At 38.2% G+C, this 24,522-nt stretch overlaps 1 protein-coding gene across 8 annotated transcripts in view; it reads left to right on the top strand.

The window, feature by feature from the left end:
- Nucleotides 1-18,112, top strand: part of CSNK1G3 (casein kinase 1 gamma 3) — an 83,872-nt gene extending 65,760 nt beyond the window's left edge. For 5 of the 8 annotated variants that reach the window (XM_039567041.1, XM_039567040.1, XM_019286900.2 and 2 more), the window contains 6 exons: nt 463-558; nt 1,206-1,301; nt 10,934-11,040; nt 11,420-11,443; nt 16,176-16,267; nt 17,569-18,112. In XM_039567041.1, the coding sequence (XP_039422975.1) occupies nt 463-558; nt 1,206-1,301; nt 10,934-11,040; nt 11,420-11,443; nt 16,176-16,233 (381 nt within the window). In that variant the 3' untranslated portion in view covers nt 16,234-16,267; nt 17,569-18,112. The remainder of the gene's footprint in view (nt 1-462; nt 559-1,205; nt 1,302-10,933; nt 11,041-11,419; nt 11,444-16,175; nt 16,268-17,568) is intronic. The other 3 variants (XM_039567043.1, XM_039567042.1, XM_039567044.1) reach the window with 3 other exon arrangements.
- Nucleotides 18,113-24,522: the final 6,410 nt, after the last annotated feature.

The following is a 24,522-nucleotide window of genomic DNA, read 5'->3' as shown; positions in this document are numbered from 1 at the left end:
TTTTAACACATAGGGAAGGGAGGGCTAATATGTATTATTTTGACCAGTTTCCGATTATACAGTTCATTCTGCAGTTCTCTAGGTGACTCTGAAAGAATTATAGTATTTATTGCAAAATATTTTTTCAGTGTTTTGCATTAAAAATTACTTTAGGACTTTCATCAGATTTCATCAGAATGTCTTAACTGCTAACTGCAAAAGTAACAGTCTAAAGTCTTCCAGAAAATTAATGTGTGATCATACTTAGGACTGCTACTTCATTAAATTCTGTAAGTCTTGGTTTGCTTTTTTTAAAATTGGTATTAGTAAATATCTAGTGAAGCTTCTGCTTTAATCTGATAATTTTGTGTTACTTGAAACTGTCAGATTTAAAGATTATTTTCTATTACAGACCTGTAGCTTTTGGTGAGACTTAGAAATTTATTTTTTTTACCAGTTGGTACATATTATTTATATTTGTAGCCTACTCCAGTGGGTTCAATACATTCAGACCCTGCAATGTCTTCAAACAGAGAAGCGTATCAGCACAGAGACAGATTGCAGCAATCCAAAAATCAGGTAAGATACTCATGTAAGATTATCAGCATTACTATGTCTTTTGTCAAATGATTTGTGCTATGTTTTTATTAGAATTTGCGAATAAAATTGACTCTAGGTTTTCTTTGTTTTTACATTGATTTAAGTAGATCTTCGTTAAAGTCTACAGACATAGAAATACATAAATATCTCCTAAAAGCTTGCTTGTTTGAAGCTCTGAGGCAGTGTAGTGAATCAGTAGTGTATTTTCTCCCTACTCACACTTCTTTATTTGCTGTCTCTCCTCCATGCACTGTATCCTCTCTTTCAGTTCTAACATGTATGTATGACATTTTCACTTCTGTTTTTTTTAAATGAGGCTAATGACTAAGGTGGTAACAGTGTTAGGAATTCAGAGCTGTGTCTATTTACCTAAGCAAAATTGCAGGGTTGTCTTAGTGTGCTTTTTCTTACTAGGAATTTTGAGGTTTAGCTGCTTCACCTCTCTGTGAAAATGTATATGAAGGCATGTGTAAGTATGTTGATAATGTGGAAGTGCAATCTGTATAGGGATTGAGTGTGTAGTGCTTCTGTGCTTTTTAAAAATAATTTATAATAATGCACAAATTGTTTATTTTAAATTTTTTTTTCTTCTTTTGCATAAATCCTAATACATTCAAAAATGATAGTCTACAGACCATAGGGCAGCTTGGGACTCACAGCAATCCAATCCACATCATTTGAGGGCTCACCTGGCATCTGACAGACATGGTGGCTCTGTACAGGTATTTTCTGCTTCTTTGCATGACTTAAATCAGTTGTTTTGCGTTGCATAATACTATTTTCCTGTAATGTATCATAATTCATATTTTCATATTAAGATTTCTTACCAAGAAATTTCTGCTGTTATTTATTACTTCACAGTTCAATTGTCAAACTGAAATTAAAAAAGGTGCTGAAACTATGGAACTTTTTGTTTATAGAATTTTTCTTGCATGTTTCTTAGTGAAAGTCTTAAAACAGTTGAACTGTCTTTTTAGAGAATATATGCTTACCTTAGTGCAAGCAGCTGAAGTTTAGACTTTTAATGTGTTAGTTGTATCAGCAACTGAAAAACACTGTTCACTGAATTCAGTTTTGCTCAAGTAATATTTTTTGTTCCTTAAGTAAACTTCAAATTAAGATGCTATTTAGTGATATTTGCTTAAACTGTACTCCTTTTATTCAAACAATAATTGACTAGAAGAATGTTCCCAGGGCAGTACCTCACACATACCAGTGAAAAAATGAGAAGAAACCAACAGCTTTTCCTTTATTATTATTATTTATTATTCGTTTATTTCATATTCAAAGAAGATTTTTTTTCTGGTTGGTTTTAAATTTTTTAGATTAATTTTTGAAATTTTTGATGTCTTGCTCTTTGAATATATTTAGGGTGAAATAGTTGGGGTAATACGTAATGAATTAATACTGAAAGATTCAAAATGCAGCTGTGAAGTCTATGTAGATTTTGAGATTTGAGTCCCAAATGAAAATGATTTAGATTTAGGAAATCTTACCTGGATGGGAGGTGTTGTGTGGAAATTGTCTACTGCATTTTTGATTATGACAATCTAAGTTGCGTGTGTTTCTTCTGAAGTTTTTGTTTTGGAAAAAAATTGTCAAGACCTGAAGAAAGAATAAAAAGTTCAGGGTACAGAAAACAGTGCTGCAGTCCTGTCAGTGTGATAACATTCTCAAAATTTTGTTGCTTTAGAAACAGCTGTCATGTGTCATGTAATAAAATCTAGTAGATGATAATTATTACTGTGTATCAAGAAAAGTTTAAATGTTTTGTGCTTCCCATTCAGAAGTGTTTAAAAAACTTCACCTGTGTATCTAACTTGAATTACAATTGTTCCCTCAATAACATAAGTTTTAAAGGTAATTATTTATCTTTTGGGAACAGCATAGTCATGAGGAATCAAAAATGGATTTGAAGTATCTTCCAGAATTTCTTTTCCCATTTTTTTTAGGTTCGAAAAATACCCACTGAATTTGTTAAATTACGGTTAGTAGAACTTTTGAAGTGTCATCATATGTCTCTGTTGGCAATCATGGCGCTTACGAAATGTTTTATTCTTTGTCAGGTAAAATGCAACCATTATAAGAAATTTTCTTCCTTTGTAAAATATGCTAAATACCCTTTGGGGATGGGGAGAACATTTTCTAGGAAATAACACAAGTAACACTAGTATTCCTTACTGTTAATATAGTGTTGTTTCTATTCTTTTTCCTCAAAGGATACAGGCAGTCTATCTGAGTTCAGATCATTTAGATCAGTTGAGGCTAAGCAATTGCCACGTGAATAAAGCACTGTGCGAAACTGCAGCCATGGTCTGTGTCTTTGAAGATCAGGTGTTGTGCAGCAGGGTTGCTTTTTGTTGTGGAGTGGTCATGCTTCCTTGTTAAGGGCACTTACAAAATCACATAATATCTTCAGTTATGCTGTGACATAGCTTCTGGCTGTTGCCAAATACCCCTTTGTTGCAGGCATACTTACTGAATCATGCTATTTGTTAAGTTGCTTCATTAGCTAGCTGCTTCAGTTGGATTCTTAATTGCTTTCAAGGAGACAAATTCCAGAAGTTCCACAGAAAATTATTCAAAGGAAAAGTTAAGTCTGAAGTGTGAAGTTAAAGTGTATTTATTTTTTTCTGTGATGTTAGTGAGCCATTGCTCATCTTAGATATCAGTTTTATCAATTTTTCTGCAAGATATGAAAATCTGTCAGATTATTTTGAAGTGACAGTGGAATGTTTTTAGGTCAGTGCTATTAGTCATCTGTAATACTACTGCTGCCGTCATCTCTGAGGTTCTTTTTTAGGAGATTGTTAAAATGTGCTAGTGATTCTTTTCTGTGACATACTAACATCAAGTGGACTTAATGTTGGTGTATATATTTGTTAGCATACATTTGTATGCTCCTAGTGATAAGTTTAAGTGGGAACTGTTGAGGTTCAAACAAGTTTGTTCATTAATAGATACTGTTCTGGTTTTTGCATTAATTTAATTTATCCCAGACCCTAGGCCTGTGTTCAGAAGATCCTAATGTGCTTAGACATGTCTAATTATGCTTTGTAGCATCAGTTAAAGTTCAAATACTATTAGGAAATTGAGTTGTAAAGGGAAGACATCCCTTTTTCCATTTACCTCAGTCCATCTTTCTAGTTTGTGTAGACTTATTAATGATCAACTGATACCTCCCAGCAATTCATTCAACAACTTCTTTTGTGCCTTTGTTTTTGTAAGTTTGCCTCAGTTCGCAAAATGTCAGTTGTACAACACCGAATTATTTCTTTATCTGCATGAGCTACAATCTGCTTGTGCACTCATAAAGACTGTATTAGTCTGTTCCATTACTTTTTTTTACTCACTGATCTTCCTCTTACCTTTTCTCTTTCTGTTTTCCCATTGGGAAATTCTTTAAAAGGAGGTTAGATTGAAAGATTGGGTTAAAGAGTTCCCAGTAAAGTACTTAGAAACTGCTTGAAAGGTTTTTATATTTGATGTCAGTAGTTTTGAATTGCAAGATTCCTCTCCTTCAAGAAGTGAAGATACTAAAGCATTAGATGAAACAAATAAATTTTCCTAAGCTTTTGTGAACTAAAAAGGTATTGTGATGACTTTTATTCTTTTGTCTTAACGGAAAACTTTTTGAAGGTAAAATAAATGATTGTGTAATATCACTACCGAATGCTTTTTTTTTTTTTTTGAGTGGAGAATTCAGTTATTGAGATTCTTAATGGAATGAAGGGTTTTTTTCTATGTCTGTTTAAAATTTTTGCAATTCCTTGTTGTGATTATAGTAATGAAAATCAGCAAAATTTGTTTTTTATGGCACACTTTCTAACTGGTTTTTTGAACATAGCAAGTAAAAGGTTAGTTTACATACTAATCTAAAAGTAAAGAGGCTGAAGATTTACTGTTGCCATTTAGGGAACTGGCATTTAGGCTTAACTTTGTCTGTTATAAATGGCCCTTACCAAGCTTCCTGAGGATCATGTGTTGAAGAAATCAATCTGTTCCACAATTAATGTGTCATTAATGGCTAGTGAGTGGAATTTTTGGTTCTTTACCTCATGGCATAGAGGGTAGCAAGAAACAACCAATGCTTCTTGATATAGATGCTCTTCATATTAAACTTTTAAAGAACTGATTAAATTTGAAGTAACTAAATTTCAATGAGGATAAGTTTATAAAAATGGTTAAAGTAGTTTTCAGTTTAGTGGTTATTGAAACTAGGTGAACAGCTTAAGTTAATCTTCAATATTGAAATACTTCTAATTTGAAACTTTTAAAATGTTTGTTTTCTGAAACCTAATTCTTTGTCTATTCAGGGAAAAATGTTCATCTGCATTTTGTTAACAGAACTTTTAGGTGCAAAACCATAACTTAAATATCCTAATTTTTTCACTGTAGTGGTATTCAAGTCCTCTAAGAGATGAATTGTGCCTCGCATTTTTCATCAGGCCATTGATTTCATCAAGGGAAATCCATTCCAACTTGAGTCACAAGCAGAGAAATTAAATTAAAAATTTTTCTTAGAGCAAACTTGGGGTCATGTATCAGTGCTTCTCTCTCCTAAAGTTTTAACTTTTTATGTGGACCTACTGTGATGAATTTTCATTGTGCCTGATTTGTGGCACATTCTGGCTACACAATTTGGTGTACCACTCCTTCAGTGCATACGATGTCCTCTGGATGACTTATTCTTGCTCAATTCTGTTGTATTCCCGTGTCTTCCTGCCTGTGTTGGGCAGATTTTTGAGCTGATTGGCATGTAGTTGGAGAGAAAAGTGTAATGATTGGCCTAACTGATTAAAGGCTTTAGGTCAGATTGCAGAGTACTGATGTAACATGGAATTAAATTCATACAGCTGTAGCCTTACTGACAGTGGAATTGAAGCACTCCTGCCTATCTCTTGTACTCCTTTGTATGGGCCTTTGTTAGTTTCTTTTTTCTTCATCTTAGTGATGAGCTCCCAGAGCTGCTTTTGGCAGTAATAGATTTGAGTGAAACTCAGGACATTTGTGATTCTGGAGAAGCATGACTGATGCTGTTTTTTGGATTTATACTACATACCGTTTGGTTCACTTATGCTTTCAGTGGTCATAGTTCTTTCCAGAAAGAAGAACTTCATATTCCTCCCATCTAAACTAAGTCATGCAACAGACAATTACACTTGATAGTTTTTGTTTGTGTATTTGGTGAATGTGTTTGGGTGTGTATGTGTGTGGGAAAGATTATGGTCTCTTTCTCCCTGATATCTGTCAAAGAGACAGAGATTGTCTGTCATTGACCAGAGCAAGGCAGGACGGGCTTTTGCTATCTGGTGAGAAGTTTTCGACAAAGTGTTTTGAATTCTTTTAAAGTAAACAGTCAAAATAATAAGCCAACTTAGGACAAAAGCTGTCTTGAAAAGAGATTTGTCCAGTTAATGGAAACCACTGTCAAGAAAAACTAGTAAGTTTGAAGTCAGTTTGAAGAATAAGCTGCAATAGGCTTTGTTTTTTTTTTTTTTACCAGATAGTAGTGCATTGACCCCAGCAGAGGATGATTTTGCCTACTTTAATGTTGGGGTCCCTCCCCTGCCATGGAGCCCTGGGAGAGGGGCCCTGAGGGCACAGACACGGGGTTTCCCTGCCCCTGCTCAGCCTCGTTCCCATTGGTTGGTTTGTGTTCCCTGCGCGGGCAGAAGGACCCTTGGTCCCGTGACTGGAACAGTTCCTGGGCAGAGCTCCGGCCATGCGGCTGGAGAAATAAACATCTCTGAAACATCTAGCAAGGATCTGTCTGTCCATATATATTTCCTTTCCACGGGACTCCTGGTTTGATAGATGCATGTTGCAGTATCCGCACTGCAACATAATGGTGGGAATTGTGAGCAGAATGGTCCCCGATCCCTAAGCGACTGATTTGTGTGAGTAAACCCTGGAAACTTTGGATTCCTCTTCTTGGTTTTGCTTTGCTATTCCATATCTAAACTATGGAGGAACTGTGGGAAGACTCTTGGCTCTCAGAGCCGCATATGGACATTTATCTTAAACTTAAAATGATTCTTGAACAACGATTTGTGAATTTAGCTTGATTCAAGCTCAAAAAGAACTGAAACACTTCCTGGCATGGTTGTTTAAGAACTTTTTCTATGTTTCTTGGGATTTAATTCGTACCAAGGGCTTTTGGAAAACCGTTTGGACACAGTTAATACTGGAGTCAAAATATATGCCGATGGAAGAATATTTTCATGAATATTATTTAGTTACCGAGACTGTTGAGCAATGTCAGCTGTGTCCTGGCGAAGGGAAGCCTGGCGCAGGGACCGTGCGACCCAGGCCACGTGCACCGAGCGCTCTGCGAGCAGCAGCGAGGCAGTTCCCGCGTGCGGGCGGAGCCACGCGAGCCGCAGTGTCGGTGGCGGAGCGAGGCGCGGCGGGAGCGGCGGGACCCGGCGGTGCCCACACGGCCCCATGCAGCGCGTGGTGGAGCGAGCCCCGTGAATGCCCGACCGAGAGGGGCGGCGCGCGGGCGGCGGCTGGCGGCGATGGCGGTGGAGCGGAGCCGCGCCCAGCCGAGACGCGGCGCTGGAGCAGGGCACGGGGGAGTCGTCGCTCGGGGGCCCGGCCGAGACGTGGGTGCAGCGCCCGGCATCGGCAGCGAAGCTGCGACCAGAGGAGGCGACGCACGGAGAACTGAGCGGCGCGGCCCGGCCCGGCCCGCGCAGCCCCGAACGCGACCCCGGGAAGAGCGCGCAGGCACCAGCAGCCCCGACAATTCCAACACGGGAGCGACCGAAGGAGAGAGCAAAGACGCAGCGAGACAGAAAACAGCAGCCACTCAGAAAAAGGAAAAGATCATAGTAACTAAGACCTTAGGGATAGTAAAATGGTATAATGTTAAGCAAAATTATGGTTTTATAACAAGGTGTGACAACCAGCAAGACATATTCGTGCATAGAACTGCTATTAAAAAGAATAACCCTGAAAAATGCATCCCAAGCTTGGGAGATGGAGAAGTCGTGGAATTCAAAATTATACGAGGTAGAAAAGGGTTACAAGCATCGCAGGTCACTGGGCCTGATGGTGTTCCTGTAAAAGGCAGTATATATGCAAAAAATCGTAGTCATGTTAGACAGTATCTCCATTTTAAACCCCCCCTACAGTCTCCCTTTCCTAATCCCACCTTTCCCTTTTACCCTATGTCCTATTACCCCCAGTGTATTCCTAATCCGTTTTTTTATCCATGGTTTCCCTCACAAAACCATGCTTTTGCCAATTGTTTCCCCAAAAATCCCTTTCCAATGCCGAGTGGGGGATGAAAAGGGGAAGGGAAGAAATTAAACCCTCTCCTGCCTCAGTTTCCCCACAAAGCATGCTCAGAGTTCTGTGTCCCTTCTGTCAGCCCTAAGATGTTCCACAGAATCTGATTGGACATTTAAAGACTCAGGAGGGTGGCTTGTTTTGTCTTGAAACTGTTCTTGTTATGTTTATCCAGTTGTTTTCATTCTCCTTTTATTAAAATAAAACGGGTGAGGTGTTGGGGTCCCTCCCCCGCCGTGTAGCCCTGGGAGAGGGGCCCTGAGGGCACAGACACGGGGTTTCCCTGCCCCTGCTCAGCCTCGTTCCCATGGGTTGGTTTGTGTTCCCTGTGCGGGCAGAAGGACCCTTGGTCCCGTGACTGGAACAGTTCCTGGGCAGAGCTCCGGCCATGCGGCTGGAGAAATAAACATCTCTGAAACACCTATCAAGAATCTGTCTGTCCATATATATTTCCTTTCCACGGGACTCCTGGTTTGGTATATGCATGTTGCAGGATCCCCACTGCAACACTTTAAAGATTGTCAGTTTAGATTAGTACAACGCATACATAATACTTAAAATATTATTAATATAGGAAGAAGTTCTAGATACCTACTTTAATATTTTTCAATTCAAATGAAGATATGTGCGTAGTTGAGTTGGATCTCTTTTTATGAATGTGTTGTCCGAGAAGATAGATGTGAATCATTGCACAGGCACTCCTGGGAAGGAAGTGTGAGGGAGAATGTCATGTGAAAGCTCTACAGATGCTACAGTTGGGCAGTGTGTTTGATATTTGTGTAAAAGTCGTACATTTTTTCATTTGCTTTTAGGAAAAGAGAAGAAAATAGGAGTTCTTGCAAATGCCTCTGCAAACTGTGACCTGTTCTTTACAACAGTTAGGAATGCTAAGTTGTATTGTATTTGTTTCCCATCCAGAAAGGGTCTTGTTTTTTCTTGATGTACCCTACTTTTATTTGAGTAAACTGAAGACAAAGGCCTCTGTTTCTCGTCAACCACTGTTACATAATCTTGAGCACGGATCTTTTAGAAAAGTTTTTAGAAAAGTTCTTTTTAAGTCTAGATTATGGAGCAGAAATCTGCATTATTAGGGCTGCAGGCAAGGTTAACTACAGTGTTAATTGTGTGATATTGCTGCACATGGATTAGTATGGGCTGTAGTTGTGGTTAGTTATATAACTATGCACAGGAAGTTGCATGTGAGCGTTACCCCGCCAGTGGTCCCTTCCAGCCATAACCATTCTGTGCTTCCTTTGGAACCAAACTCATTTGGTGGGCAAGTTGAGCAAATTTTTTTTACCCTTACATTTTTATGACTGCTCCTATCTTAGTTAGAAAATACTTCTGATGCACTTTTCCACTCTGGGTATTTCACAAGAAGCAATGAAATGATCTTCACAGTAAGATACCTGGTGAGGTGGTTGGACAGTGATGACAATTCAGAATATTCTGTGACTCTGTAAAACCCGATAAATACTAACTCAGGATGTTTGGTTCAGGATGCATTCCCCACTGTCTTAAGGTTTGTTAAAGTACAATTCCTACCTATTTCTGTCACTGAATCTGAAGTGCTTCTGTCGTGCCCAATGATACGAAACTAAGCTTAAGATACCCTGTTGACACTCCATTGACTTACTTATCATTGCAGAAATAAAGTCCAATCTCCCATAATTCCTTCGCTTATATTGACTGAAATTTAAGTAGCTAGATTCCTGCAATCTCAGACATTTTTTTATTTTGTTACAAGCTTCTAGGGTTATTTTTGCAGTGGCTCCTATTTTAGTGAAATCAGAAAAAGGAGAAAACTTGTCCTGATGTCAGCATATGGCATGGAAAACGCCTGGAGTGCAGCAAACTTCTGAAGCTCTGTATTTAGTTATGATGGGAACCACAAAACAAGCCTCCATAGACTAGACTCTTAGCTCTGGTTATAAATAGATGAGACATAACTGCTATATTAAGAGGAGAGCTTGGAAGAGTGAGGGAAATAATATTATGGTGATGACTTTCCTTCCCTGTCCTTTCATCTACCTTAATCTCTGACCGTCAGGCAACAGCTGGTAATAATCTTGAATTATGGACTGCTCTTGGTCTCTATAGCTGATTAATTTTTTACAGATGTTTTCTGCAAACTCTTGTGTTATTTGTCCAGAATGATATTTTTATGCTTGGTGCCTTGCCAAGCAGTTGCTGCTACTTAGTAGCTAGTAGACCTCTCCACGTGGTCAGTCAAGTCTTTAATGGGTCAATTAGCACTGTCAGCAGCTCTGATCAGATAGATACTTGTGTACAACTGGTTAACCATCTTCCTTTTCATATTCTATGGGGTGGATAACAGAGAGGCCTCTGGAATGGCTCCATTTGTCATGCAGGAAAGCTGACAGGAGCTGAGAGAGAATATTGGGTTCCCCTTGGTTTAAAGTCAAAACAAATATTCCCAGAGAACCACAGCATTCACGGTGACTTGAACAATTTACATAGGAGTTTGAGAGTAAACTAATAGGAATGAAGATTAATCTGATTTTTATTAATTTTTTTGGCAGTAGGTGTTTTTGTGTTCTAAAAATTGGACACCATCTATACTCTTAGGTCTAGAAGATGGTCTTAGTTTTCACCTTTTCTGGTGAGTGCTCTTTGAGATACAACTGAATCAGGCCTTCATATTCACTCTGAATGTAAAGACCTAAGCTAAGGAGCATAAATACACTGAAGGTGTAGAGATAGACTGAATTGGTATCAGAAAAGTGCTTAGTGCCTTCCCTTAAGGCTCTGAAGAGATGTGGGGGAGATAAATAAATCTGATCCACAGAGTTGCTTTGCTTCTTCCACTCACCTTGAGTCTGTCATGTAGATGACAGTTCCATTAATAGATATGAAAGGAAAATTACAAGAGCACAGAGATGCCAGAATAAAATCTGGAAAAGGTACTGTTACTGGAATAAAAATAACTATGGAAATAACAAAAATTACTGGGTTTTTTAAGAGGTATTGTAACCTCAGGAATTAACAAATGTATGTCTGGCACTGGCATAATTTCAGGTTTTTCTTGTGATTTCAGGTAGTAAGCTCAACAAATGGAGAACTGAACACAGATGACCCAACCGCAGGCCGTTCAAATGCACCCATCACAGCTCCTGCAGAAGTAGAAGTAATGGATGAAACAAAGTATGTCCTTCTTTTTATATCCTTTGGATCTTGTGTGCTCGGCTGCTTCAATATTTTTCTCATATAGGTTTTCAGAAAATATTATCTGAATTGAATAGCCATTGGTGAGGGGAAAAACTATAGTGCTATACTTAATTTTGCCTTTAAGTTTTTAAATAGTAGAATTCCTATAGCTTGTGCTTTTTTCGGCTAAGTCTTCAATGACATATCTTGCTATGCTGGCTAGAGAAGTGCATGCATTTTTGATATTCCAACTAATTTTGAAATACTTATTTTAAAATAGTGTTCTGACTACCAAAAGCCATGTGTGAAAGATGTAAAATTTTTCCTTTATGTGGTATTCTGATTCTCTTTTTTCCCTTACTCTCTTTCTGTATAGCTGCCAGAAAGTGTTGAACATGTGGTGAGTTATACAGCACAGGCAGGCAGAAATAGCCCCAGGAGCTTTGTTCTTGTTATTGGGTTTAAAACTAATTTCAGAGAACTTAAAAATAAAATGTCTGTTTAGAAACGACAAAATACATTTCAATTCTGTGAAACAATTAACTGTTTTTAGAAAAAGCCACCTTCAGGAGCTATTCTGCCTGCTTCATATCCTGCTTGCTTTTAAGTTCTGTAGTCTGCGATGTACTTTATGTCAACCTTTTTAATGGGTACTAGAATATTTTTTCTTACTTTCTATTCTGTTTGAAAGGGGAAAGCATTCTTTTCAGATATTGTAGCATTCAGCTAGTGTATTAACATCTAGAAAATAACTCACATGAATAAGTGCAAATGTTTGCACTTTGCCAGTTATCTCTGCAAACAAAGTATTTACCAGCATATTGTTGTGTGACAACCTTTTAACTAATCACTAAAACATAACTTCAGGGTTCCTTAATGTTACAGTGTAATGAAAGGGAAAAATACTAAGGTCTGTTAACATGGGATGGACAACTAATGTTTATATATTTGAGTAGTAAACTCAGACTTGCAAAATCGTACAGAAAAGTATTCTTGATAGCTAAAGGCAGTATGAATTCCAACATGTTTTATTTTATGATAGTGCTTGAAATAGGATTTTACAAGGATATGGACCTAGTTTACTGTAATATAGAGGCACACAAGTATGAAGGATACATTAGTAGCAGAACAATTCAGTAGCAGCAAGTTTTCTATGACCCATTTTCCTAACTTTTACGAAAAGGGAAGCTTTTCAAAGTGCAATTTTTTTCTTGACGCAATTGTTTTACAGATTCTTATTTTGGTAGTTAAGCTTCATTTGCATGTGTAATTAATAATTTTGAATGGAGGTGTCTGTAGGGCCATGTTTTTGCACTGGTTTTCTGTGAGCACTGAGAAGAACTAAATTCTTTGCTGCCATCTTTGTAGAGTACTGTAGTATTTTACTGTCAAGAATACATTTTCTTTTATAAATACATTATTTTCTTATTAAAATACAAATTTTCTTATATGTATATGTTTGAAACAAAAAAAATCCCAAAGCACAAGGATGTTGATAGGCTGCCCATATGTAAATTCCCTGTCCCCTCTCTTCAGATAAGCACATTGATAACTTCCCTTATGCTCATGTGCACACAGAAAAAGATCAAATTTTTTCCACTTCGGGCAGTGCTTAGCACAATTAAACCCATTTTTAGTTACCTACTTTACTTAGTTACCTGCAGAAAGTTAAGAGACTTCTCAGGAGCCAAGATGCTCAGCTGCTTTAGAAATATAGAAGTTCACTCCTTCTGATGTGAGTACATAATGGACAAATATGCTATCCTTGACCTTTCTGGCCTACTCTTAACTGGTTTTGTTACAGACAAAATAACTAGTCTCAGTGTCCTACTCTTTAGTTTAATTTTCTTTTTTTTTTGAGTATGAAACACTCAAATTAGTGTTTCAGCACTGTCTGTTTAAACTGCAGTTTCCTCAATCACTGGAGGCTTTTCTAGGGGTAGAAGTTGTTTGGCCGTAATTAACATGCATTCATTCCCAGTCACCCACACCTCCTCTCCAGCTTTCCTGTCAAACATCAATGCATAGGTACACATACTTTTTCAGAAACAACACTTTAGGAGATTTAGATAATTTTACATTTTAATATGATAATTACAAGCTTAGTATCAAAAGTTGTGAGACATTTCAAATTTCGTTCATAGGTTTTATGCTGCAGAATAGTGTAAGGGAATGGGATTTCTAGTATCCTTCATGTCTGTGACAGGGGTATTTTTGGTTTTAAGGAGATACTGTTTTCTCAAAAGACTCTCACTTTGTACCTCTTTCGTAATCTTTTCTCCACCTGAAAGTATGAACAAAGCTAACCTTGCTCATATCTTCTGTGTGTAACATTTCCTCATACTCTGGGGAGACAAATGTGAATCTTTTTTAGAAATGCTTCATTCTTTGTTCTAGAGGTCTTCTTATGTTTAGAAACTTAGCATGACTATATCTTTATTTAAAAGATTCAAAAAAGGGTGTCCCTCATATGGGATTGCCCCCATTATGTGTGATTTTAACTATGAACACAAATGTAATTTAGCTGAATATTAGAGCTTCTGCTACCATTTCACTGAAATGCTGTAGATCAGAAAGGATAAGTTTAGGTTTTTTTTCTTCAGTAAGAATTTTATTGTTTTGGGACATTTAACCAACATTTAACCAAACATTTCATTGTTCAATAAATATTTATGTACTCATGTGCAGTATTTATTCTAAATCTTATGCCATGTCATTTTCATGGTGGCTGTGCAGTTAGTGTGACTTAGCAGTGGGTGTTGTGTTTTGGGCATTTTGGTGGGTTTGTTTTGTGAGTGTTGGGGGCGGAGGGGGTTGTTGGTTTGGTTGTTTTTGTTGGTTTGGGTTTTTAGAAAAGTAGCTACCTGCCCTATTTCAGTTGTTACTTACTGAAGTTGTAAAGCAAGGAGAAAACTAACCTGATCACTGTGCTGCCCCGACACTTGGGGTTCTACAGATCTCTCCATGATCTTCTACAGATGGTCTTCCATTTATCAGTGAGCAATTAACCTGTCTTTACTGTAGTTTGCTAGCCATCAGAACAGTTGCTTCTATGAAGCATGTGTGATCTGGGTAACCAAAAGGCTCTTCTGTGGGATGGCAAAGAAGGGCAAGTAGGAAATGATTATATGATCTGTCCTTTTTGCATCTTCCATCTTTTTTGCCACTTCAAACACTTGTTATTAATCCTGCACTAAAGTGCCTGCCACATGCTCAATGGCAAATATAAAAGCACAGCTATCTAAATACAAATGACAAATTAAGTTGCTTTAGCATGTTGGCCCAAGGGACTGCTCAAATGGTAGAAGGAAGGGTATTAAATAGGAAAAAAAAGTATGATAATGTTTCAAGGACAAGAAATGTTTGAAACTGTAATGCTGAGATTGCTACCTTAGATAATATCTCAAAGGTCACTTTGGATTGTACAGGAAAAGTGCAGTGGTTTTTTATTTTTATAGATTGCTATTATACTGCCTGCTCTAGAAATGTTACATAAACTACAGATAAAGGTTAGCAGTCATTAAATGCTTTATTAAAAAGAAAATCCTTTCCTAGAAGTAGAAATTTTTAAAGCATATCTCTTCTGTATTTTTGCATGCATATTGAATATTATAATAAGTTTGTGGTTTAATAGTCCTTAATAATGCACCTATCTATAACTTTAAATGTGGCTCTAAGCAGTGTAATATCTGTATTATGTATAAGTGACAACAACACCCTCTAGTGACGATATTCTTAAGAACAAGTCTACATTTCTGTTACGAATTATACTAGTTGAGAGATTCTGCACTATGGATCTCTCATTCAGGGTTTCTTTCATAAAATTTATAGTCAGGCAATACAGTCTGATCTGTCTTAATCCCATGTAAAGGTGCATATATTTTAAAACTACATTTATTTGGCCTTTGAAGCCAAGTTGAAGTCTAGCACTTCTAGATTTAAACATACACAGTGTTTCAGTGTACTTTAGTCCAAATTTCCAAGACAGTCCTGTGGTTTACAATTCATTAGGAATTTGCATTCCTTTAGTGCTTTTTAGGTATGTTATCTATTAATAAAATGCTTATTTTCCCACATCAAACAAAAATTTTCAGCATTTAGTGATTTTTCCTTGAATTGAAATACAGCTAAATAGTTTTTATAATTAAAAGAAACCAAACAAAACAACTGTTAATAGAAATTATACTCATAGTAGTATTATGCAAACTCCAGAAGACCAGAGGATTAAAAAAGTAGTGCTTTATGTTGGTTAAAAATAGAACTCTTGAATTCACCATTGCATAGTGCCTTTTTCTCTGATTGACAGTGAAATAGCAAACTAAATAGGCTATGCAGAAGGAATAAAGGACAGTATGATATTTGCAGCAAGGATGAGTTAAAATTTTCTGATAAGGAAAGCAAGAAAACCTAAAGTGTCCTTGAATTGCGGTGGATCCAAGTAGTCCTAAGCATTTAAGAAGTCTGATCTACTTGGGTTGTGCTCCATTTAAAATTTATTTAAAGAGTAAAGAGTTAAAATTCTAGATAGCTGTTCTAGAATATAAATTAACTGTCTGCTGTACTTCCATCTTTCTACAGTTACTTATGTAACCAGGGTTCTGTATATGCTAATATGATGAATCAAGACAAAACTTTTCTGTGGGCTTTACCTGAGGCCTGCTAATCTCAAACAAGTGTACGAGTGATTTACCATCGCAGTTGAGGGTAGGATTTCCTCATCTACAGGATTATAGGATAATTCATATTGAAAGGGAGGAGCACTGTAAAATCCTTTGCTTTGATATGTGGCATATATGTACATAAAATACTTGGGGTGAAAGAAGAATAAAACTAAATTCGAGTTCATACAACTGCAAGGAAAGTCAAAGCTTAAGTGATAATGGATGTTAGTGATTATAGGCAAATGCTAAAAAAAAAAAGGGTTAGTAGTTACGGGGGAATTTCAGTTACAGTCAGTGGCTACTACCCTTTGAAACCAATTATGTCTCTTCTTTAAAAAGTACTTTTAATTTAGTGAATACAGTATGATACTTCTGCTAGCTGTAAAAATACTTACCTATGTAGTTTCCCCTACTGAATTTTAATTCTGGGCTTCCTCTTCATCAATAACCAATGTTTTTTTCTACTGAAAGTTATGTAACTCTCAGAGCAGTTCTGGTCTGCCTCTGCCCACTGCTACTTTTTCAGTGACTGAGCGACAGAGTGCCTTGGATATTTTGAGAAGGTAACTTCTGTCTCCCCTTACTTTGGATGTTGTTCTCACCCCCTGTAGAACCTTATTTTTAGCCCCTTATTCTCCCTGAGTTTTAAATTCTTTCCCCATTTCCCGTATTCCAAACTAAATTATCTGGATTCCTTCTGAATTTTAGTGATATAAAATGCTTGGTGAACTTAAGGATTTACTGATCAAGGCTATTGATCCAGTACATTTATATTTTCATTACTGTTGTACTTCATAGTTTAAGACTCTTCAGTGTACAGCGCTGCAAGTGAGAATTCAGTAACCAAACCACAGAACTCCATGGGGCAAGCTCTGTTAAAGTAGACAGCTTGCATGTTCAATTTTGATCACACACACTGTGAACACTTTACTGTGAAGCTTTATTTTTAAAGGTGGTGTTCAGGATCTGGCAGTTGCTTAAAATAAACCCAACAGTACAATTTAAATGAATTAAATTTTTTTGGTGTTACTTGTTGCTTTCCTGTTTAGTTTATTTTCCAAAGTACTTTCTGCAGGACTTCTGCAGTCCTCCTCTATATTATCTATATCTATCTCCATACAACTCTTTTTCATTTTGTAGTGTGCTTTCATGTACTTTCAGATTATCTCTTATTTGCTAAGTTAAATTCACAGTATTTGCCAGTTTCAGTTTCATTCATGTAGTATGCAGTAAGGCAGAAGAGAGAATATCAGTGTTCTTTATATTTAAGCTGTGATTTTTCACTGTAGTAGTATTATCACAGCACTGAATCAGAACATTAATTATATTGTTCATGAACATTTTCTTCTAAAATATCTTGTGGAATAACTTTGCAGAAAGTTTTCCCAAGTTCTGGTTGACAAAGGAATCTCAAATTGTTTTCTTGTCTTAGCAACAATAGTGTCTTAAGTGCACAGTTTAGGTGACACAATCATAAGCACAAGTTTCTATTTGGCATATTGCCAGTTAATATGAACGAGTACTCAGGTAATGGAATATTCTTTATTCTTAAAATTGCTTTTGTAAGTTGGCCTGTATTACCTGTGCTTTTTGATACTCTTAACGATACTCTGAACTTAATAGCTACTTGTATTGTAAGCTTTTTTAGTTTGATACCTTTTTCCAAAAAAAGGTGAAATGTGTCAAAAATATCTCTACTTCAGTTTCTTTATCTAATAAATCAATTGCCTACAATAGAGCTTAAATGTGTTCCTTGTGGTGCTGGCTATACCTGAGCTACATACTTCAAAGGAGAGGCATACAGTAAACAGTTTAGTTTTGTAGTTTCTTTCTATGTCATATGTAATTCATGTCACATTTGCAGGTGCTGCTGCTTATTCAAGCGGAGGAAAAGGAAAACCATTCAGCGCAACAAATGACTAGAACCAAACAGAACATGGGAAAATGCTTATTTGTTCAACTGTTGTCTTGTGATCTTAAAAAAACCCAACAACAAAACCCAAAGCAAAAACCTCCGTAATAAACACGATTTTCCAAGGACTCCCTCAGAAACAATATCATGCCTCTGTGCTTTGATATGGTTCTTCTGCATCCATCTTTTGTTTTTTTAATTCATCTGTTCTGAAAGCTTTAAGGTATTGTCAAATAGTAGTGCTTCTTTGACCATCAACATACGGACCAATGAAATGATAGAAATGAACAGTATCTTGAGCAAAACTGAACTTGAGAAGTATTTCTTCTTTCCTGGGAAGTAGTAACAGTGTCTTAGATGAAGACGGATGTCATAAATCAGTTACTTGGATTTGTAGCAGTGTATCTAAAGCGATCTTCTTCAAAAATGCTGAAGAAAAATACAGGTACACAACCATATTGCAAAATAATAAAATCTTAAGATTTATTTTATGACACTTGCGTTGTTTTTCTTCTTTTGCCTCAGTATTACTGGTTAGTCAAATTGTTACTATACTCAAATTGTCCCTGTCTAGCGATACGGTGGAGGCTGGTTTAACTGTTGACGGTTGTCAAAACGCTGGTGCTACTAATGAATGGAAAGTGTTTCCAGTATCCTCTTGGTTTGAAAACCTGCTTTTATTTTGCCTACAATGAAAATTGCAGTACAGTAGAAATTATAAGAGTGTGCAAAGAATACAAATGTGTGTATAATTTGACTTCTCGTAATGATAACAAGATTGAATTACTTTCAGAAGAGTTCTACAGAGCAAATACTGAATCTGGTTAAAGTGGAATAAGTATTAAAGCCTGTATGTTCACTAAGGTAATTGATGATTGACAGCATCTTTAACTTGAAAATATGGACATGCCATGTAAAGTTAGAGGTCTATTAGTTAATTATTTTGCTCTTTAGTTTAGAAAACAAATGCAGTGGAAGTGCATTAGACTTCTCCCTTCACTGCATACTAGCCCAGAGCATCCAAAATTTCCTTAATTTTTTTTCCTGGAATTTTCTTGTCTTGCAGTGTACTATTATCATAGGATGGCAAGGATGTGTCAGGTGCTTCTATACAGTACAATGAAGTGCTTGCAATATGAACAAACCAACAGTTCTATAGGCAAGACAGCCCATTTCATATTTTCTTCTTCAGAAAATACATGCTTCTTTTAAAGCCATAATTGTGGTTTTGTCATGTTTAACTGCCAGGTATTGAAGAAGGGCTGTGGAAGATGGAAGTGACTAGACAGATTTATTGACCAAAACACAGATTATCTCTGGTTTTTTATAATTCTTCTAGAGCTAAGTAGCAGTTTTTTTCTATCCACAGATGTCTTTTGGCATACTTATTTTTTAATCTGTTTTGTGGTTGCATTTAAAATGTATGTGAAAGCAAAGGTACATCTTTGAATTAATCATTGCATTTACAAGGATTTTAATTGTATTTTGTAATTTATTTTTCATTAAGAGCCAAAAGTGTATTTTATTGTTTGGATTATGTGCTCATATGTATACTTTGATTTTTGTCATTATTACTGTTCACAATCTTAAGTTTTTGTTTTAGAAATCCTGAACTTGGCCTACAAAAACATGCTGTATAACAGGTCGTAAGTTTCCACTCCACCAGGGCGTGTTACTGATTATTTCAAACTCATGAAGTTACTTCTTTGTTTTTGTTTGAGCTGAGAAGTAGGTCACTTGTCTATTCTGTTATGAAAACACATCCTTCTTTGTAGTACTTTACCAGATTTGTTGCTTGTACATGTGGTATATGTATTTCTCACAGACCTGATGAGTTTCATTCTTGGAGGTTTTTGATCTCTACAGTGTTTGTATGATCTGAACTCCATAACAAGACGGTGTGAATATTATGGACTTAAAATGGTTGAATATATAAAAGCTGTTTATTTGCTGAAATGACTAGTAGCTAGGCACTTGCTTTTCAGCAGTTTTTTCAAGTGCTTGATTTTAATGTGGAAGAAGGTTTTCTTCTAGTAAAGCAGTCAGCACTAATGTAGGTATGCCAATATGATTTGCATTTATATACTTTTTCTTCCTGTCTAAAGTAATGAAGTAAACAATGGCTGGATGTCTAAAACTGAAATACATCCCTGTTTAAATGTAAGAAAAAAAATAAAGATAGTTTTTTAAAATTTGTTGTTTTCCCCCCTTTCCTACAGTCTTAGATTAAATGTTTTAGGATGTGATGAAAAATTTAGTCATTTTGGATGGCAAGGAATTTGAAGACATTATTCTCATAATGCTATCTTGACTTACAGTTGTGTTTGCTTAGTTAAGAGGTGTTACTGTTACACGTTTTAATAGACCTGATAACAGCAACGGAGAGAGGAGACCTCAATGCACACATTTGAAATCTACTAGTGGATTAAAGTCTATGCTGTCTGTGCCACCTAGAATAAGACCTGAAGAGGTCTAGGAAATGGATAAAAAGAACATGTTTTGGATTAGAAGAGACTCTGAAATAACATCTAGTCCAAACACAAAACACCACTACCCCCCTCCTGGCATGAGTGTGGAAATCTTTCCCTAGATCAGGTTGCTCAAAGCCCCCATCCAGCCTTTGAATGTTGCCAAGGATGGGGCATCCACAACTTCTTCAGGCAACTTGCTCCAGTTGCCTGTCTCACCACTCCCATAGAAAAAAGGTCTTCCTTACATCCAGTTTAAAGCTACCCTCTTTCAGTTTAATCTGTATTTTCTTCTTCTGTCACAGGTTTTGGTAAAAAGTCTCCGTGTTTTACTCTGCAAGTATTGAAAGCCCACAATAAGGTATTGTCAGAGTCATCTTTTCTCTAGGCTGAGCTACCCCAATACTCAGTCTTTCCTCATAGGAGGGGTATTCTCATCCTCTCATCATTTTTGTTGCCTTCTCTGGACCTTCTCTAACAGGTTGCAAGTGTTTGTCATGCTGGGGACCCCAGAGCTGGACACAGCATTGCAGTGGGATCTCACCAGCGCAGAGCAGAGGGGCAGAATCTTCTCCCTCACCCTGCTGCCCCTGCTGCTTTGGATGCAGCCCAGGACACGTTCGGCTTTCTGGGCTGAGTGGACATCGCTGGGTCATGTCTAATTTTTCATTCACGAGTTTCTCCCAAGTCCTTCTCCTCTGGCCTCAGACCCTTTATCCACCAGTCTGTACTTAGACTGGGGATTGCCCTGGGCCAGGTGCAGGATGCTGAACTTGTCTTTGCTGTCATTCAGAAAGTTTGCATGGGCACACTCCAAAAGCTTATCAAGGTCCTGAAGTACATAGAAGGTAGCTTTTGATAAAGGTGCATTCCTAGGTCTGTTGTTTGCAACTAAAGAGGGTCTTATGGGTGAAGTGAAGACTGGTAGCTGTCTTGGTCACAGTTGATTATGAAATTGTTATGTTTAAGATATTTGGCACTCTGAAAAAAATGTCAGCAGAGATACTATCCAGGATTATGGAAGAGCAGACTTTTGGCTTTCAGGGGTTTTTGGGTCCAGGTACCCCACTGAACTTGTTTATGTATAAATAAGGACTGCTGGGTGATGTGATGGTTGTAGTCTGTCTTGGGCACAGAGATTACAAAATGATAGAGGTTTTGGTTCTCAGAGAAGTGAGGGAGCGGATTAGCAGAACTGCCACCTTGTACTTCTGGCAGACAGACTGTGGCCTTTTAGCTTTATATTGGAGCAGACGTCATATAGTATGGAATATTCCTTTGGTCAGTTTGGGTCAGTTGTCCTGTTCATGTCCCCTCCCCACGTTTGCCCAGCCCCAGCCTGCTGGTTGTGGGAGTGCAGAATGTTGGGGAGACATTGCTGATGCTGGGCCAGGGCTGCTCAGAGGTAGCCAAAGCACCAGTGTGTTATCAGCACCTTACCAGTCACCGATGCACAGCAAAGGTGAGAGCTGCAGTGGGGAAAAGAACCCATCCCAGCTAGAGCCAATACAAGTAAACATGATACCCATCTACAAAGAAGGCTGGAAGGAAGATCCAGAAAACCAACAGGCCTGTCACCTGGCCTCAGTGTTGGGGAAGGTCATGGAGCAAATCATCTTGATTGTCATCACATGGCATTCACATGCAGGACGATCAGGGGATTGGGCCCAGCCAACACAGGTTTATAAAAGGCAAGTCCTGTTAAGCTCACATGGTCTTCTTTGACAAGGTGACATACTTAGTGGATGAGGGAAGGACTGGATGTTGTTTGCCTGGGCTTTAGTGAAGCCGTTGACACCATTTCCCAAAGAATTCTGCTGGAGGAAATGGCTGCTCATGGATTGGACTGGTGCTCTTCTCACTGAGTAAAAAACTGGCTGTGTGGCTAGGCCCAGAGAGTGGAGATGAGTGGGGTTACATCCAGCTGGCAGCTGGTCTTATCCATGATCTGGACGAGGGCGTTGAGTGTGTAGCCTCAGTAAGTTTACAGATGACACTACATTGGTCAGGAATGTCGATCTGCAGGAGGGTAGGAAGGTCCTGCAGAGAGATCTAGACAGGCTGGATCAATGGCCTGAGATTCATTTAATAATGAACCTCCAGGCTGAGTGCTGAGTCCTGCCTTTACAGTAACCCTGGGCAGAGCTACAGGCTTGGGGAAGAGAGGCTGGAAAGGTGCTCAACAGAAAAGGACCTGAGGGTGCTGGTTGACAGCGGCTGAACATGAGCCAGCTGTGCCCAGAAGAAGGCATCCTGGCCTATATCAAAAATGGTGTGGTCAGTAGGAGGAGGGATAGTCCCAGCAGGATAGTCACCCTATAGAGGACACTGGTGAGGCCATACCTCAAGTCCTGTGTCCAGTTCTGGGCCCCTAAATTCAGGAAGGACTTTTTTTTTCTGAAAACTATGAGGAGACTGTGTCCTACTGATGGAAATTATCTCTGCCTGCTGAAAGTTCAAGGCTGAGGCTAAAATCCAAGCAGCAACGCTACCATATTTGGGTTGTATTGCAAAGTTTCAGTAGCAGGAGGGCAGTGGGGGTGGTTTCTGTGAGAAGCTGCCAGAAGCTTCCCCCATGTCCAGCAGAGCCAGTGCCAGCCAGCTCTGGGACAGATCCACTGCTGACCGAGGCTGGGCCGATCAGTGACAGCGGTAGTGCTTCTGGGACAACAAATTGAAGAGGGGGAAGAAGATTTGTACAGGAGCAATTGCAGCCAGGGAAGAACGGAGTGAGAATATGTGTTAGAAACAGCTCTTCAGACACTAATGTCAGAGGAGAAGGAGAGGGAGAAGCTGCTCCAGGTGCCGGGGCTGGGATTCCCCTGCAACCCCTGGTGTAGACCATGATGAGGCATGATGTTCCCCTGCAGTCCATGGAGGTCCATGGTGGAGCAGAGATCCAGCTGCAGCCTGGGGAAGACCCCACACTGGAGTTGGTGAGTGCCCAAAGGAGGCTTTGACCCTGTGGGAAGGCCACACTGGAGCAGGACCTGTGGCCCCATGATGAGAGGAGCCCACACTGTAGCAGGTTTGCTGGCAGGATTTGTGTCCCTGTGAAGGACCCACAGTGGAGCAGTTCATGATGAACTGCAGCCTGAGGAAGGGCTCATATTGGGGAAGTTAATGGAGGACTGTCACCCTTGGAAGGGATTCCTGCAATGGATCGGGGAAAGCATGTGATCAGTCCTCCCCCTTTGGAGGAAGAGTGGCAGAGACCACTGTGCGATGAACTGACCATAGCCCCTGTTCCCCATCCCTCTGCACTGCAGGGTGGAGGAGGGAGAGAATTCAGCAGTGAAGCTGAGCCTCGGGAAGATGGGAAGGATGGGGGTTTAAAGTACATTGTGTACGACTTGTGCAGACACAAAACTCATATTGCAGCTGAATTAGTTTTTGAATAGTGTTTAATTTTTTTTTTAAACAGATTTCCTGCTACGGGTGCTAAAATACTGTAATTTCAGTTGTGTGCGATGCTGCCACTTAGAGCAAACATTTGAAAGTTCTTATACGTGCTTTGGAACTGAAATCATTATTTTCAAGTAAAATATGCTTTACTGAGAAATACCACAAGAAATTGAGTAACTGCTTCAGAAAACGCTCCATTTTGTAGCTAAAATTTGTAGCTTAAAAAAAAAAAAAGGCAAGCAAACAACATGCACACAAAAACCCCCAACCCAGCTACTGATCTTAAGTATGTTAAACTGTTGTAAATGTAGACATTCTAGGAATGTTCAATTGGTGTTTCATGTAACTAGTTTACCAAAACTGTAGATTTTTTATTTAAGAACAATCTTATAAATACATTTTGATGTACAAATTGTTGATGTTATTGTTTTAAATTATATTTTCTATACAATAGAGCATTGGAAACATACTTACAGAGCACAAATGGTATCTGCATATTTCAAAATACAGAAAGGAAAAGCAACCAATGTTTTTAACTAGAAAAATGCACTCAAATTTTCAGAAGCTGTCTTTCCATGGCAACAATATCTATTGTTCTAAGCTTCCAATAACTTTGGAAGTGTAATGTACAAATGTGTAATGCAGAAATTAGCAGAGTACCTATGGTTGGTGTGTACTGATGACAGCTGTAGGAACTGAGGCACTAGTGTGCAGATAAAACGGAATTAAAAATCCATCACATCTTTCATTGTGGAATTAGAGCTGTGCAGTTATTCTTAAATATGATCACGAAGCTCAACAGCCTATAGATCTCTGGAATCCTTTCTTTGCATAATCCAAAAATGTAAGATTTTGCTAATGGGTAAGAATACATGAACGAAACTCAGGCACAGACAGGCCTGAGCCTCAGTGGTTTGTTTGGTTTTAATTGTATTGCTCAGGAAGTTTTGAGTCTGCATGTTTGTTAATTTTCCCTCTATCTGTGCCATATAGTAAACTATTTTGCTGACCTAAAAGGGAGAAAATGGAGTTA

This window comes from Corvus cornix, chromosome Z, assembly GCF_000738735.6.
Source record: "Corvus cornix cornix isolate S_Up_H32 chromosome Z, ASM73873v5, whole genome shotgun sequence".
In the NCBI taxonomy this organism is placed as follows: domain Eukaryota; kingdom Metazoa; phylum Chordata; class Aves; order Passeriformes; family Corvidae; genus Corvus; species Corvus cornix.
Note: the sequence above shows the minus strand (reverse complement) of the source record. Positions and strands in the feature narration are given on the sequence as shown.